The sequence below is a fragment of the Euleptes europaea genome, chromosome 3, assembly GCF_029931775.1.
Source record: "Euleptes europaea isolate rEulEur1 chromosome 3, rEulEur1.hap1, whole genome shotgun sequence".
In the NCBI taxonomy this organism is placed as follows: Eukaryota; Metazoa; Chordata; class Lepidosauria; order Squamata; family Sphaerodactylidae; genus Euleptes; species Euleptes europaea.
The window spans coordinates 105217116-105234770 of NC_079314.1; the positions used below are offsets into that span (position 1 = coordinate 105217116).

The following is a 17655-nucleotide window of genomic DNA, read 5'->3' on the forward strand; positions in this document are numbered from 1 at the left end:
TAGCAGTTACAAATAACGGATGATGAGACAGGTCAGAGGTTTGAACAGATAAGCAAGGCAGTAAGTTTAAGTGAAAATTAACAGGTATTTGTGCAATGTTATACTTGTAAATAATGTTAATAAGAGTCAATCACAATTTCTATAAAGTGGATCCTGTAGAGCCGTAAGAGACTGCAGTGAGTAAAGAAACCCAAGCCTCTTGTTATTTTTCAGGGAATGAAATGTATGATTTCTTTTAACATATCTAAAGAATAAAATTTATAAAATTATGTAGGGGGTGGAGGATGTTGACAAAGAGAACTATTTCCCCCTCTCCCAAAATATTAGAACTTGAGGGCATTCAATGAAGCTGATGGGCAATAGAGTCAGGATGGACAGAAGGAAATGTTTCTTTGCACAGTGAATGCTTAAAATGTATGGGATTCACTACCAGAGGATGTAGCGATGGCTAAAGGGGATTGCACAGATTCATGGAGGATATGTCTGTCAGTAGCTACTAACCAGTAATGATGGCATTACTGGCTGGTAGATATTCTTGACTACCAAGGGAACAATGCGTGTGCATTTGTGGATCCTCAAAACCGGAACTTACCTCATCATATCCTTTTTTGCCCCCTGTATGATGGTCCTAGGGCCAAATTTTTAGCAGGAATATTATCTGTTATTATGATATATTCAGATGAGGATAAAATCAAATTTCTGTTGTCTGACATCGATGCTTACGTAACACATAGGGTTTCTTTGTTTGCCCTAGCAGCAAAGAAATTAAGATCTAAGGTTTCTGAAGGAATCTTTAATTACGTTTAAAACAGTGAGTGAGTTCATTCTGGTATCTGTTATAATATTTTAATCGCTGATTTGTTTTATTTATATTACTGTATTACCATGTTTTAGCCAATTGTATGTATGCACGTACTACTGTTTGTTGTATTACTGTTTTAGTTATTTGTGACGGTCAACGGCCATATACAATAAATTTTCTTGGTCTTGGAGGTTAGGTCTGTCAGTAGCTACTAACCACAGTGACTAAAGGGAACCTCCACGTTCTTTACATTCCACCCAAGTTAGCTGCCACAATCCCTAATGGGGACCCCTGCTGATCTGCAGGTGATTTGAGGCTTCATATTTGCACACCTTCGTGAGGATGTGAGGGCGACGTGACTCCAACATCAGTCACCCCATTGATCGCCAGGGCTGATTTGGCTTATCCGGCTGGTTAGGCGGGTGCCCCCTTTCTCCCTGACCACTCCATGTGTGTCCCTCCCAAAGCTGCACACTCATTGGAAGAGGACAAACCTACCTAGATGCCTTTGCAAATGTCTGACCGCCAAGATGTTTTGTAAGAGCTCGTCCATTACTTACCCAATTCTACTGCCAGCTCAGGCTTAGTATCTCCGACCGTAAGGGCTTGGGTAGAGCCCTGTCTTCTGCACCCCAAAGGCTGTAATGAAGATGTTGAAGATGACTGTAAAGAAGACCAGGGCCGTGGCGAGGTTATTGAGCAAGTCCAGACGCTGCTGTTTCGTCACGTCGTTCAAGTTCAGACGAGCTATATGAGGCAGAACACAAGCAAACAGCAAGATTCAGAGGGGCAGGACCTCCATTTCCCCCAAAGACAGGACTTCATCCCTGCCTACATCACCTAATTCCATCCTCCTACATTCCGAAGAAGTTCTTTTTTTATTTTTAAATTTTTGCCCAAATGGCAAAATTCTCCTGAGAATTTTTAATTCATTGGAATGGCATTTTCTTCAAGCGTTTCTCTACCACGACATAGTTTTAAAATACATGCATGCCTTGAAAAAATAAAAAGCAGCACATAACTAGCCATGTGCCTCCACATTACTGCTGCACTATTGAAAGGTCCTCTTCTTGGTTTTTCAATCAACAGAGTAAGCACCTGCCTCCCTTCTGCCATCCCTCCTTAGAGTTGCCAAAAGGCCTGCAGGTAGGGTTGCTGCTAGGTCCACCCTGGCCACCAGCCGGGGATGGGGAGGGGCGGGTTGCCAGGGGCAGGTTGGGATACTCCTGAAGATTTGGGGGTGGAGCCTGGGGAGGACAGGGAGCTCAGTGGGATACAATGCCAAACAGTCTACCTTCCAGAGCACCTATTTTCTCCAGGGGAACTGATCTCTGTAGCTTGGAGATGAGCTGTAATTCTGGGGGATCCCCAGGTCCCACCTGGAGGCTGGCATCACTACCTGCAGGTAGGGATGCTGCCGCTAGCAGATTGATAGAGCCCCCTCCAAACTCATGCTCAAAGCTGCATTTAAGTGTTGTTGTTTTTTAAGTTGGATAATCGATCACTGATCTCACATAATTATTGTTTGGCTCTTTCTCCAAAAGGATTGCAAATGTAATGCTTCTTTATGTATTACATTTTCTCAATGGACACTGAAGACAGTTAAGGCACAGCACTAGGGTTGCCAAGCTCCAGGTGGTTGTGGGAGACCTCATGGGATTAAAATTGATCTCCAGGCGACAGAAATCAGTTCCCCTGGAGAAAATGGCCACTTTGGAAGGTGGGCTCTATGGCATTATACCCCTTTGAAGTCCCTCCCCTCCCCAAACACTGCCCACCTCAGGCTCTATTCCTAAAATCTCCAGGGATTTCCCAGCCTGGAGCTGGCAACCCTACATGACAGCGCTGAAAATGTCATGTGTGAATGCATAGGTCACATGCCATGCATTTGTGACACTTATAGTGTCCAACAACAGATTACAATACTAATACTTACCTGGTACTCTGTTGAGACCTTTGGAATCATTTCTGCTTTATGCAGATTGTACATATTGTATATATTTGTGCTTTGTATGTGTCATGTATATGGTCCTTGTTTCATCTCAGTAGCTTATAAAATTTGCACTTTGTGTATATATATCATCCTGTACTGTTTTCCTAACCTCGTGGTATTAGTACAGAGGTGCCTTTTTTCTCCCCAGTACCTGGAGGTTGGCAACCCTGACTGCAGGGCAATCTATGAAACAGCCCTTGCAAATTTAAAAAAAAAAATCCATTCAGTCAGCCCCATATTCTTGGCCAGTTTAAAATTTGACTGGAACGTTATGGAGGAGTATAGCAAATTTTAGCAGGTAGGTGATTCTCTATTAAAAACCAGAGGCGTTTGAAGACAAGCGGCTGCTGGGACGTTTCCACAGCCAGGCCCTGTGCGCAGACAAGAGATCCTGTCGCGGCAGGCATAACTGCAGCTGAAAGGAGCCCAGGTTCATGACCCCATCATTCCTTTCAACGCTGAACACGCAAGCGGAGAAAGAGAAGCCTTGTGTTCCTGGCACAAGGGGAGGCAGAGGGCCGACCTCAGAGCGGCTCTCCAGACTGTAGCCCTCTGTAAGGGCAGCTCCGGAAAGCTCTGGGCTGGTGAAAGGAGAAAGACAGGCCACCTGGGGGAGGGGGTCTAAGCAGGGTGGTGAAAGGGGATCTGTTACACGGAATAAGAATAAACTATTTCTGACCGAGTGCCGCTTTGCACATTAAATTGGCAGGCACGTTGGTATGCCACAGGCACGCGGGAGGGTTGGGTCTGGTGCACAAATGTCTGCTTGCACTGAGAGCTCTTGGGCAAGAGGAAATGCAAGAAAAGGGCTGGGGGGGAGTCGTTTGCACTACGTCAAGCTTACTGTATCTCTGCTTGCATTTCCACTTGAGCAAGGCCAGTTTTCCAAGCTGTGTAATACATAGGGATGAATGAATGTGCTAGGGGTTGCACGAGATCTTATGTAAACAGGACTGCACTAAGTCCATTTAATAGGGTTGCTAACCTCCAGGTAATTAAGCAAACAACGACAAGCACTGATGGCACACAGTATATGTAATGAAATATTCCTTTCAAATACAAAACAATATACAGAAATATCAACTAATCCCGAAAAAGTTGCAAATGTTTACAGAAATAGTATTACGCTCAATGGCGAAGCGGCTTCAGTCGAAATGGAGGCAAGTCGGCACTCCAGAAGGTAAGTTGAAAACCCGGAGTGGATTTTCGTCACGTTTGTCACACAAAACGTGTGTCAACGCTCCAAAAGTACAGTTCATCAATATTAGCCGCAGTTGTTGTAAGGTATTACTTCATCCCGAGATGGGAAACCGGTAAAACCCATTTCGCCGTGGCTTTGTCCATCGGGGAAGTATGATACAGCGAGAGATGACTACCTATCTCTACAATACAAGATACAAATACAAAGGGATTCAATAATTTTACACTATTCCACTGAGAGCTCTTGGGCAAGAGGAAATGCAAGAAAAGGGCTGGGGGGAAGTCGTTTGCACTACGTCAAGCTTACTGTAGCTCTGCTTGTATTTCCACTTGAGCAAGGTCAATTTTCCAAGCTGTGTAATACATAGGGATGAATGAATGTGCTAGGTGTTGCACAAGATCTTATGTAAACAGGACTGCACTAAGTCCATTTAATAGGGTTGCCAACCTACAGGTAATGGCTGGAGATCTCCTGCTATTACAACTGATCTCCAGCCGATAGAGATCAGTTCCTTTGGAGAAAATGGCCGCTTTGGCAACTGGACTCTATGGCATTGAGGTCCCTCCCCTCCTCAAACCCCGCCCTCCTCAGACTCCGCCCCAAAAACCTCCCACCGGTGGCGAAGAGGGACCTGGCAACCCAACCATTTAAGCTTCTATTTGTGCATCACTGGATCCAAGTCACGATGTTCCCATAATGTGCAAGAGCTACTGACTTGCCTTCCTATTCAAAATAACATTGTTCAGCAGGCTGCTGTTTGCAGATGTTGACTGGAGTGGGTTGTATGGACCATATCACTCCAGTCTTGACCCATCTATACTGGTTCCCAATTTGTTTCCAGGCACAATTCAAGGTGTTGGTGTTGGCTTGGGACCACCATACCAGAAGAACCACCTACTCCCCCTACAAACCTACTTGACCACTATAGTCATCTTTTGAGGCCCCGCTTCGGGTGCGCCCACCTTCTGAGATTAGGTTAGGGTTGCCAGGTCCCTCTTCATCACCAGTGGGAGGTGTTGGGGGGCGGAGCCTGAGGAGGGTGGGGTTTGGGGAGGGGAGGGACTTCAATGCCATAGAGTCCAATTGACAAAGCGGCCCTTTTCTCCAGGTGAACTGACCTCTATCGGCTGGAGAGCAGTTGTAATAGCAGGAGATCTCCAGCTAATACCTGGAGGTTTAAAAAAATGTAAATTCAACTGTAAATTGGTAGTATTCAAAAATCACAGATGTAGGCTAATGATTCACTTATATCAATGTTTATAAATATAATTTCCTCAGATTACACTATTGCTTCATAGTGCCTTTTCAATCAACAAAATTAAATGTACAGTTTTATATATACAACAAGGCAAAATTCATAAAAAATCAAATTCAACAGAAATTAGCAATTGACTTGTGGTGTCTTTCTTTCATGAATTATGCATATATTGTCCACAAATGTCCTTGAACAGGATTCCGGTATCTTTGCCTGTTTCAATATTTCTTCAGCTACCCTGAAGGACATATATTTATGACGTCTGGATCCTCTCTCAGAACGTCCCTTGTATCCTCAGCATTTGTTTGTAATATCAGAATGCTGGTCTGTTGATAAATTATTTAAATAGAACTATACATTAACATTCTAAGCATTGTAATATTAATTATTTTACACATATATAATATAATTACATTTATACTTACAATCATAAATGAATTTTCATACACAGTGACTTGTGTGGTGTCAACCCGACAAGAATCCTTTCTTGTTTCCAGTCAATTAATTCCATACAGGCAGTATACTTAAATGCTTACTGCATTACTCATTAGGATCGATCCCAGGTGCAGGTGTTAATTTACAAGAAGGAGGTAAGATCATTGGCCATATTTAACCCCTTAGGGGATATGCAGTCAAAGAGTTGCACAAAGCGTGCTTCCTGCTGACTTAAAATTCGTTCTATGTTAGATCTCTGGAACTTCTTAGGTGTTGCTTGCCAAACCGCAAAGAACTGAAAGTCACTATCTGTATGTTTGCACTTCAACCAATGCTCCACTAGGGGCGCTTCTAATACTTGATTTTTTATTCTGGACCTGTGCTCCCCAATTCTTAATTTAAGGGAGCGTGTGGTTTTCCCAACATAAATTAATTTGCACATACAAATGACTAAATAAATAACATTTGCAGAGGAGCAATTTGTAAATTGACGCAGTACATATGTGAAGCCAGTGTCTTCCCTTGTGAAACTCTTTACTGGGAGGGAGAACCAGCAGACTGCGCATGATCCACAGCGATGATGTCCAACAGCCCCTGTTGTGGTAGGTGCTACATTGAGATCTGTATGTATTAGCGCGTCTCTTAAAGAGCCCGTTCTTTTAAAACCAATCAAGGGTGGTATTGCACATCCTGCAATGCTCTGTACTATGTGCCAGTGTTTATAAATGATTCGTTTTATCTTAGTTGCCAAATGTGTAAATTGTAAAGAAGCTGTTAAATTCTGTTTATCACGTTTCTTGCAAGTAAAAAGAGTAGACCTATCTATCCCATCAGCTCGAAGGCGTGCACTATTGATGATATGTGGTGGATAACCTCTGCTCAAAAGGGTGTCTTCCAATTCTGATGCTGCTTTTATATAGTCCTCTGTGCGTGTTGCATTCCTTTTTAACCTTAAAAACTGGCCATAAGGTAAATTGTTCCTCATAAAGGAGGGATGATGAGACTTATAATGTAACAGAGCTCCCTTATCTGTGGGCTTTTTATAGGGAGCTACCCAAAGCTTTCCCACTGAGTCAACATTAACAATTACATCAAGAAATGGTAGACAGTGACTTGTGTGGTGTCAACCCGACAAGAATCCTTTCTTGTTTCCAGTCAATTAATTCCATACAGGCAGTATACTTAAATGCTTACTGCATTACTCATTAGGATCGATCCCAGGTGCAGGTGTTAATTTACAAGAAGGAGGTAAGATCATTGGCCATATTTAACCCCTTAGGGGATATGCAGTCAAAGAGTTGCACAAAGCATGTAAGGGCTCTTTATACTAATGTTCCCTTAGAAGAGACCCGTGAAATTATAGAAAGACTACTCGCGAGTAGAGCAGACCAAACACCTCCAACCCATTATTTAATGGATCTGCTGGACCTACTTCTGGGGAACAATTATTTTAGGTTTGGTTAAGAGATGTATCAGCAGATCAAGGGAGTAGCGATGGGGTCAGCAGCGGCTCCATCGGTGGCAAATATCTTTATGATTTCTTTTGAAAAGAGGTTTATTTTTTGTAATGAGGTATTTAAAAACATGTTCTATTCTTTCGCCGTTTTGTGGATGATCTGATCATGTTATTTGACAATCAAGAGAATTGTAATGTGTTTTTGGAACAGCTTAACCAATACAATGAGCATATTCAGTTTGATTTTCAGACCGATCATGACAGTCTACCATTTCTTGATGTAATTGTTAATGTTGACTCAGTGGGAAAGCTTTGGGTAGCTCCCTATAAAAAGCCCACAGATAAGGGAGCTCTGTTACATTATAAGTCTCATCATCCCTCCTTTATGAGGAACAATTTACCTTATGGCCAGTTTTTAAGGTTAAAAAGGAATGCAACACGCACAGAGGACTATATAAAAGCAGCATCAGAATTGGAAGACACCCTTTTGAGCAGAGGTTATCCACCACATATCATCAATAGTGCACGCCTTCGAGCTGATGGGATAGATAGGTCTACTCTTTTTACTTGCAAGAAACGTGATAAACAGAATTTAACAGCTTCTTTACAATTTACACATTTGGCAACTAAGATAAAACGAATCATTTATAAACACTGGCACATAGTACAGAGCATTGCAGGATGTGCAATACCACCCTTGATTGGTTTTAAAAGAACGGGCTCTTTAAGAGACGCGCTAATACATACAGATCTCAATGTAGCACCTCCCACAACAGGGGCTGTTGGACATCATCGCTGTGGATCATGCGCAGTCTGCCGGTTCTCCCTCCCAGTAAAGAGTTTCACAAGGGAAGACACTGGCTTCACGTATGTACTGCGTCAATTTACAAATTGCTCCTCTGCAAATGTTATTTATTTAGTCATTTGTATGTGCAAATTAATTTATGTTGGGAAAACCACACGCCCCCTTAAATTAAGAATTGGGGAGCACAGGTCCAGAATAAAAAATCAAGTATTAGAAGCGCCCCTAGTGGAGCATTGGTTGAAGTGCAAACATACAGATAGTGACTTTCAGTTCTTTGCGGTTTGGCAAGCAACACCTAAGAAGTTCCAGAGATCTAACATAGAACGAATTTTAAGTCAGCAGGAAGCACGCTTTGTGCAACTCTTTGACTGCATATCCCCTAAGGGGTTAAATATGGCCAATGATCTTACCTCCTTCTTGTAAATTAACACCTGCACCTGGGATCGATCCTAATGAGTAATGCAGTAAGCATTTAAGTATACTGCCTGTATGGAATTAATTGACTGGAAACAAGAAAGGATTCTTGTCGGGTTGACACCACACAAGTCACTGTGTATGAAAATTCATTTATGATTGTAAGTATAAATGTAATTATATTATATATGTGTAAAATAATTAATATTACAATGCTTAGAATGTTAATGTATAGTTCTATTTAAATAATTTATCAACAGACCAGCATTCTGATATTACAAACAAATGCTGAGGATACAAGGGACGTTCTGAGAGAGGATCCAGACGTCATAAATATATGTCCTTCAGGGTAGCTGAAGAAATATTGAAACAGGCAAAGATACCGGAATCCTGTTCTACACAATTGGACTCAAGGACATTTGTGGACAATATATGCATAATTCATGAAAGAAAGACACCACAAGTCAATTGCTAATTTATGTTGAATTTGATTTTTATGAATTTTGCCTTGTTGTATATATAAAACTGTACATTTAATTTTGTTGATTGAAAAGGCACTATGAAGCAATAGTGTAATCTGAGGAAATTATATTTATAAACATTGATATAAGTGAATCATTAGCCTACATCTGTGATTTTTGAATAATACCTGGAGGTTGGCAACCCAGATTAAGTGGATGGCAACCTGGGAGAGGGCCTTCTCAGTCATGGCACCAAAGCTCTGGAACTCTTTCCCCAGGGAGGTTTGTCTGTTTGTCCCCTTCTGCCATCGTCCGCCAGCAGGTAAAGACTTTTTTTAAATTTCATCCGGCCTTCCCTCAGGGTTCTCTCTTTCCTGCCCTATATTTTAATTGTTCTTTCTGTGTTTCTGCTGCCAAGGGAGGAAACCATTTAAAACATAGATGAAAAAAAAATCACATTATAAAACCATTAAAATCATCCTCCCTCCCAAACACACATCATTAAAACAATTAAAATACAGAAAAACAGAGTTAAAATACATCGAAAACAGAGTTAAAATACATACAAACATAAAAATATTGGTTAGGAAGAAGGCATTATTAAATGCCAAAATGAAACAAAAAAGTCCTCACCAGCTGACAGAAGGTGGCAACAGAAGGGGACAGATGACTGTCCCTGGGGAGAGAGTTCCAGAGCTTTGGTGCCCTGACCGAGAAGGCCCTGTTCAGGGCTGCCACCCACCTGATCTCAGAAGTCGGGGGCACCCAAAGCCGGGCCTCCGAAGATGACTGTAGTGGTCAGGCAGATTCATAAGGGACTAGGCAGTGCTTCGGGTATGTTGGTGTTTTGTTTGAATGGTGTATTTTTGTTCGGTTCAATGTTTTTTTCAAGATGTGTTTTTATTACAGATGTTTTTAATTTGTTAGCCATCTTGGTGGCCCTGATCAGGGCAGAAAGGTGGGGTATAAATCTTTTAAATAAATAAATCTCAAGAACACAATGCGGAGGGTTCAGAGCAGTTTGCATAATTGTCCTCACAATAACCCTGGCAGGCCAGTAGATGTGGGTCTGAACTTGTGGCCAAGGTGAGATCTGAGCCAGAAACTTCCCAACTTGCATATTGCAGGTTTAGCTATTACACTGCACAGCCATGGTGAGACATCAGAATACATGCCAGAGGTGACTTAACCTGATGCCATTATATGCCTCATTTCCCTGCGCTCACATGAAGGCTAGCGACCAGAATGCTAATGATTCCTGGAGCGACAACGGTACCCATGGAAATTCAGTTTAAAAACAGAAGGGCAATTCCACTGGCCTTAAAAAACAACAACAGTGGGTATGCACACATCAGACCCCAGAGCCATGCACAATTCTGTGTTGTTGGGAGGTCCAGTGCCTTTTTCAGAAAAGCTCCCCCACCTGGAGGTTGGCAACATTAGTTGCGACATATAGAACCCCCCTTCCCCCGGGCCGTCTTAACAGCATTATGGGCCCCTGGGCAAACCAGTGTGCTGGGGCCCCTACGACAACCACTCACAGGAATAAAAAGTAAAAAATATTAAACATATATTTATTTTATTGGCACTTCAACAAAACTGGTGTTAAAACATTAAAAACATGCTGTACAGCAGCAACTAATCAACATGATAAACATTTGAACAATACACAAGGCTTGAAAAACACAATAATACTCAGTAAGCCACACAGATTAGAGTATGAAATTACTACGAACTTCTTATTATAACAAGCATTTGCGGCATTTATTTTCAGAGAATTGCTTTATTATTGGCTTGAAGTCAGTGGTCTTCAGGATGTCATTTTCCATGCACTTGAGTGAAAGCCAGTTCAAACGATGCTGCCCCACTGTGCTACGAAGCAGATTTTTTATAAGTTTCAGTCTTGAAAAAGAACGTTCTCCTGTACAGTTGGTCACCATCATGCACATGAACACTCTGAGTGCAATTTCAACATTTGGGAATACAGATTTCAAATTGTTCGAAATTATTTTTCTGTACATTGCGGGGAGAGTCTCACAATTTTCATCAAGAGCCATGTAGTGCTTGAGATGCTCACATTCATTTAAAAGGTAATCATAATTCAGGTCTTTGTGATACATATTAGCCAAATGTTCACACTTTTTCTTTAGTGCATCAGAAGCAATGGTTTTCAATTCACTGAAGAAAACAGATTTCCAGTCTGTGAATAAGCCTGTGCACGTTTTGTCAGTTCAAAGATTAGAGTATCCAGAATAGGGAGGAAAGTTTCCACCCTGAACTTTTCGGTTTTACTGAGAAGTACCTCTTCTGATCCATCATATCTACTAAGACGCACACTTCGTTTTCGTTCCCATTTTTTCCCATCGCTGTAATCTGTCTCTGGACACATACTCCTGGCTTTGGATTCATATTCACTAAACTTGTCTCTAGTTTCCAGAAGATAGGTTTTCATAGACTCAAAAAGATTAATGGCAACAAGGATGTTCACATCCTTTGATTGTTTTGTTCATTCTTTCTAGCATGTCATTCCAAAGAATTGTGAGAAAAATTGTTTCCAGGTTTTCAATTTTTTTGCTCAGTCCTTCTGCCTCTTGCCTTGTATTCACTTACTGTTCATTGTCAGCTGATAGAGAATCCAGTGCATGTTTTATTTTCTCTAAACCCCCATACAGAGCATGAACAGCATCAAAATGTTCTGACCATCGTGTGTCAGACAGACGCTTGACCACAAAATCTTTTCCTACAGATGATGTCAATACATTACAGCGGTGAGTAGAACCAGCAAAAAATGAATACAGATGCTGAACAAAGTCAAAGAATTTTACAGTCTGTAGACAACACTCTGCTGCTTTCACTCCCACCAACTTCAGGCTGTGTCCAGCACAGGGGACATAGATGGCAAACTCATTGAGTTGATAAATCCGTGTTTGCAATCCAGTATATCGTCCAGACATATTTGAGGCATTATCGTATGACTGACCACGGCAATTTGATAGTGGAATGTTGTTCTCATTAAGAAAATCTACAACGGTGTCTGTTAGATCCTTTGCTCCATGAGAAAAGATGGGGATGAACATCAAGAAACGTTCCACAGGCTCACAGCCTTTAATGTATCGGACAGTAAATGTCAGTTGATCTGTGTATGAGATGTCTGGAGTGGAATCTACACTTATTGAATAATACTTTGACTCTTTTACTTCTTCAAGAATAGTACAAAGAACCTGTTGTCTCATTAATTAAATAAATTCCTCACAAATATTTGCAAATAAATATGACGGATTCCCTTTTCCAGGATTTCCATACATTTTGAGATGTTCTTCCAAGAAAGGGTCAAAATCACTCAGCAGCTCTAGTATACCTAAATAGTTGCCATTTTTTGTTGACCCAATAATCTGGTTTTCTCCACGAAATGGCAAACCTTTGGAGGCAACAAAGCGAATTACAGAAACCACATGTGTCAACACTTTATGCCAATATTCCTGCTCTGAAAGGTTGCTATCATGATTCTGACATGATGAGGGCCCACTACGAATCCAGTAATCTGTTGTGTTAGTATAATTAATGTTCCATAGCCCCGGATCTGTGTCATGGATTGCAAACTCCTTTACTGTTACAGATTTGGGTATTTCCTCTTGTAAAATGTCACCAGCAGCAGCAACAGGCAATGATGGTATGTCTGATGAAACTGGATGATTGGTAGCAGGAATGGATGTAGATGTGTATGCTATATCTGAAGGAATGGTATGAGTGGCTGTCGTTGCACCTGTGTTGCGCCACGGTGTTAATTTTGGAAGTTTTCCTATTTTCTCCTTCTCCTCTGCAGCTCTCTTCCTCTTCTGTGCCCCACTCAAAACATTACGTTTCATTTCTGCTGAAAGGGTTATTCACCTGGAAATATATATCTTAAATACTTAATATTTAGTCCCACACCAGTCTGATGTAGGGTTATATTATATAAGTGTGCTTGCAACAAGACCTAAATATTTAAACATTCTGCTTCCATAATGAACGTGTCATTCCTTTAATTGTACGAACAGTCTTTATTCTTAATACAAACTCTCTACTGTGTGCTGATTCACAAAACTGCTGGACAAGACCTAGATCCAGCTTACTGGCATAGCTAGGGTGTCTGGCACTGATCTAGCCTCATTTATGTATAGGTCTACCAGACTACATTCAACAATTTTCTCAACTTGCACAATTAAAAAGCTTATCCATTCGTATATTCACAAACTATCAATACCTGGTTATTAGAACTGCACCATAAATTCATAATCTTAAATAACCACTACATGATTACCGTACAAGTGTTCAATGTTGTGATTGAATCTCAGGTTCAGTCACTAATAATCTATGCATTGCCCTATACCTGGGTTCATATACAATGTATAAATATATCCAATAATCATGTCATTGCTATTAATAGTACTACAGTAGGTCTAATGTTAGTAATGTCAACTGAGTTAAAGTGACATAACATATACGTTAAATTACGTTATACAGCACGAGATCCATACACATAGGCCTACATGCAAGTGAGGTGGCACTGTGTCAGAGGATACTAAATCAGGGATACTAAATCAGAGACAAATCACAATGTCCATTTGTAACACAATAAGATTGCAGCAAATATTATTTTATAGTTTAGTATAGTCTAGACTACTGTGTAGTAGTATTTATTTATGGCAAGTCACTTAACATACACAGATTAGCACAGGGCCCCTATGCTCGTGGGGCCCCCGGGCAAGTGCCCATCGGGCCCATGAGTTAAGATGGCCCTGCCCCACCCCCATGTACACATAACTGGTGAAACAAAAAGGATAGGTAAAACTCTTGTCTGCATGGTTGCCCCCATCCCACCAGTGGGGGATGGGGGGTGTAGGGTTGCCAGCTCCAGGTTAGGAAACTCCTGGAGATTTGGGGGTGGAGCCTGGGGAGGACAGGGACCTCAGTGGGGATACAATGCCATAGCATCCACCCTCCAAAGCAACCATCTTCTCCAGGGGAACTGAACTCTGTAGTCTGGAGATAAGCTGTAATTCCAGGAGATCCCCAGGCCCCCTCTGGAGTCTGGCATCCCTACTTGCCTGTAATTGGGAACACAGTAAACATGTGCACCTTTCGGAGAGCAATCCTAAACAGGTGTGCTCAGAATCCTTCTTGAGACTATTAAGTGGGGCTTAATCCCAGGGACATGTTTTTAGGACTGGGCAGTGCAAGTGGTTGCCAGCCTCCAGGTAATAGCTGGTAATCTCCTGCTATTCCAACTGATCTCCAGCCGATAGAGATCAGTTCACCTGGAGAAAATGGCCGCTTTGACAATTGGACTCTATGGCATTGAAACCTCTCCCCAAACCCCGCCCTCCTGGGGCTGCCTATTTTACAAGCAGAAATCATGTAGACTCATACAGATAAGGTTTCCAGGTCCCTCTTCGCCACCGGCAGGAGGTTTTTGGGGCAGAGCCTGAGGAGGGCAGGGTTTGGGAGGGTAGGGACTTCAATGCCACAGAGTCCAATGGCCAAAGTGGCCATTTTCTCCAGGTGAACTGATCTCTATCAGCTGGAGATCAGTTGTAATAGCAGGAGATCTCCAGCTAGTACCTGGAGGTTGGCAACCCTATATACAAGCAATGTCACGTATGAGCTAAGAGCACATAGGAAACTGGTTTTTGTGTAACGGTTGAGTGTGAAAGCCGTAAACCAAGTAGTTCAAGTGGTTGGCGCCTCAGTCATTACGTGGCCTTGTGCAAGCCCCTAAATCGTGGCCTCAGCCTTACCCCCACCCCCTTGTATATACAATACAGAGACAATAACACCAGTCTACTTTGCAGGATTCGTCACAAAGATTGTTGAGATATTGTGTGTGAAGCACTTTGAACACAGCAAAGGTGATATACAAATGCTAAGCACAGTCATGGATTTCTGCTGAGGCCATTTCCAGGGTGTCAGAAACTCCTGAAAAGTTCTCCTAGGATCACAGCAGTGAGTCACTGGGTGCTTTCACACATGCTGAATAATGCACTTTCAATCCACTTTCAATGCACTTTAATGACTGCAAGTGGATTTTGCCATTTCACACAGTAAAGTGCAGCTGCAGTGTATTGAAAGTGAACTGAAAGTGCATTATTTGGCATGTGTGAAAGCACCACTGACTCTCACATTACCTTGCTCACACAAAACTGTTAGTGAAACAAGTGATCCCCAGTATTTTTTGAACCACCTCCCCTGGGATTTCATTTTTTTCTTTTCTTTTTATTAATTTGGTGGGGGAGGGTCCATATTAAAAAAAAAAAAACAGAGAGGGAGAAACGATGAGGCAGGGCCTTCACATCATTTTTCTTCACGGCCAAGCTCCAGGTTCTCGGAACATCCAGGTCCTCGGAAAGAGCCTTACCGATCACAATGAGAAGAATCCCGATCACAGTCTGGAGGAAGAGGGAAATGCTGATGAGCGTGGTTAGGGTGACATAGTAGTGGAAGGACGGCCCCTGCTCCAGCACCGCCTTCAGCTGCGTGGCATTGGCCATGAACAGTGCCACGTCGAGCATGCTCTCGGCCACGCTTTTCTTGGTAGCATAATGGTTGATGTTGATGATATTTTCCCCCCTAGAACCAGGATTAGAGTCCTAAGGGAGGAAGAAGAAGGTCACATATGACTCAGAAATGGACTTGCCAACCAATTTTGATGCAGGTGCACAGGATTAAAAGCTAGAACATCTCTGGGTATCAAATGATGTGCAAAGACAGTCCGAACGCCTTTGCCTCTAGGTCAGGGGTTCCAAAGAACTGACTGGGGGAAAACAAAACAAAGTAGTGGGTTTTTTTAAAAGCTTCATAAAACAAAAAGCCTAACACATTACAAGTTGAAACACTTAGGGCTGTTTGGCTTGGCAAGAAGGCGGCTAAGGGGAGACATGATAGAGGTCTATAAAATTATGCATGGTTTGGAGAGAGCGGACAGGGAGAAGCTTCTTTCCCTCTCTCATAATACTAGAACGCGGGGTCATCTGCTGAAGCTGGAGGGTGAGAGATTCAGAACTGATAAAAGGAAGTATTTCTTCACACAACACATAGTTAAGTGGTGATGGCTGCCAACTTGGAAGGCTTTAAGAGGGAAGTGGACATGTTCATGGAGGAGAGGGGTATTCATGGCTGTTAGTTAGAATGGATACTAGTCATGCTGCATACCTATTCCCTCTAGTATCAGAGGAGCATGACTATTATTTTGGGTGCGGTGGAGCACAGGCAGGATGGTGCTGCTGCAGTCGTCTTGTTAGTGGCTTCCTAGAGGCACCTGGTTGGCCACTGTGTGAACAGACTGCTGGACTTGATGGGCCTTGGTCTGATCCAGCAGGGCCTTTCTTATGTTATGTTCTTATGTAAGCAGCACAGTTTCTGAGAAGCAGCATCCACAAAACGTTGTTGCCTTGCACAGTTGTGTTACAGTCCAACCTGCATTTTTGTTGCTATAAGTTGTCGAGGGAGCTTGCACCACCCAGACCAGGGGTGTCAAACTCAATTGTTACGAGGGCCGGATATGACATAAATGTCACTTGGTCGGGCCGGACTCTGCCTTCCCAGCCCAGATTGAGAGTTTGGGGGGGGGGTGGCTGCCTCGGCTGGCTCACGGGACGGATAAGAGCTCTCAAGGGGCCGGATCCGGCCCACGGGCCTTATGTTTGACACCTCTGACCTAGACAATGAGATCTGTGGAAGTTTATTTAGATGTTTATGCCCCACGTTTCTTGCCACCGGAGACCCAAAGCAGCTGACAACGCCATTCTCTTGTCCTCCGTTTTATACTCAAAACAACACCATGAGGTAGGTTAGGCCGAGAAAGAATGACTGGCTCAAGGTCACCCAGTGAACATCCATGGCAGAGTGAGAATCTGAACCTGAGTTTCCCAGATCCTACTCCGACATCTACCCTCTACACCACGCTGAAAGTGTTTGAGGGACTAGGATTATACTGGGCCCTCTCTGCCAACATCTACCATTTTTCTCCCCAACACAGAACTGTTGGGTCTTAGATAGCAAGTTTCATAGTATTTCAATCAGTCAAGGATTAAATTGTTTGTAACCAAGCTGACCAGATCAAAGCTGATGTAACCTACAGTATGTGTCAACTAGCTATTGGTTAAACAGGACAGTTGTAAAAGTATTTGCATATTAGGAGCTTCTTCTTTGTTTAGCAAGAAGAAGCCATCGCCATTGTATTTTAGATCTTACTATGTGAAGATGTGAAGCTGTAGAAACTCCCAGCTATGAATCTGGGAAGTGATAGGAAACTTAGGATGTAGTAAGGAATTTGTTATTTTAAAACTCAAGTTACCCTTCCCTGATGTTAGTAAGTAAAATTGATTTTTGCTAAGAGAACAGACTGCGAGTCTTTATTGTGTGCGTGCAGCATTAATTAGCTTCTACCACTAATACCATTAATATTCAACGATCCATTTCCTCTGACAAAGGGTTAATTCCCATCAAGAACACAAGGAAGAGTTCTCTGAAACTCAATCTCAGTAATTGCTTTGAGATTTTTCAGTCAATATTATTATGTTCCCTTTGAATATTTTCTCAGTGTGGCCAGATGGGGGAGCACCAAACAGTCTCTACCAATAGCCATGCAGATTAGCTTTGGATTTCACACATTACCAGATCACTTCAGGATACAATGGTTCCATATTAACATACCACACCCTCATTAGCACATTATCTTGATACTTACAGGACAATGGTTAGCACATTACCTTTGTTAATTTTTGCAGGACAATGATTCAGCTCAAACCCAACCCCTTTCTGACTATGTATTACTCTTCCTACACACTCGACACTG

The 17655-nt window shown here is 42.3% G+C and overlaps 1 protein-coding gene across 1 annotated transcript in view; it reads right to left on the minus strand.

The window, feature by feature from the left end:
* Positions 1–1368: 1368 nt before the first annotated feature.
* The window catches only part of NINJ2 (ninjurin 2), a 66197-nt gene continuing 49910 nt past the window's right edge, over positions 1369–17655 (minus strand). Inside the window, exons 2-3 of the mRNA XM_056846773.1 lie at positions 15217–15448; positions 1369–1549 (exon numbers count right to left, since the gene is read on the minus strand). Coding sequence (XP_056702751.1) covers positions 1386–1549; positions 15217–15448 — 396 coding nt within the window. The 3' untranslated portion in view covers positions 1369–1385. The remainder of the gene's footprint in view (positions 1550–15216; positions 15449–17655) is intronic.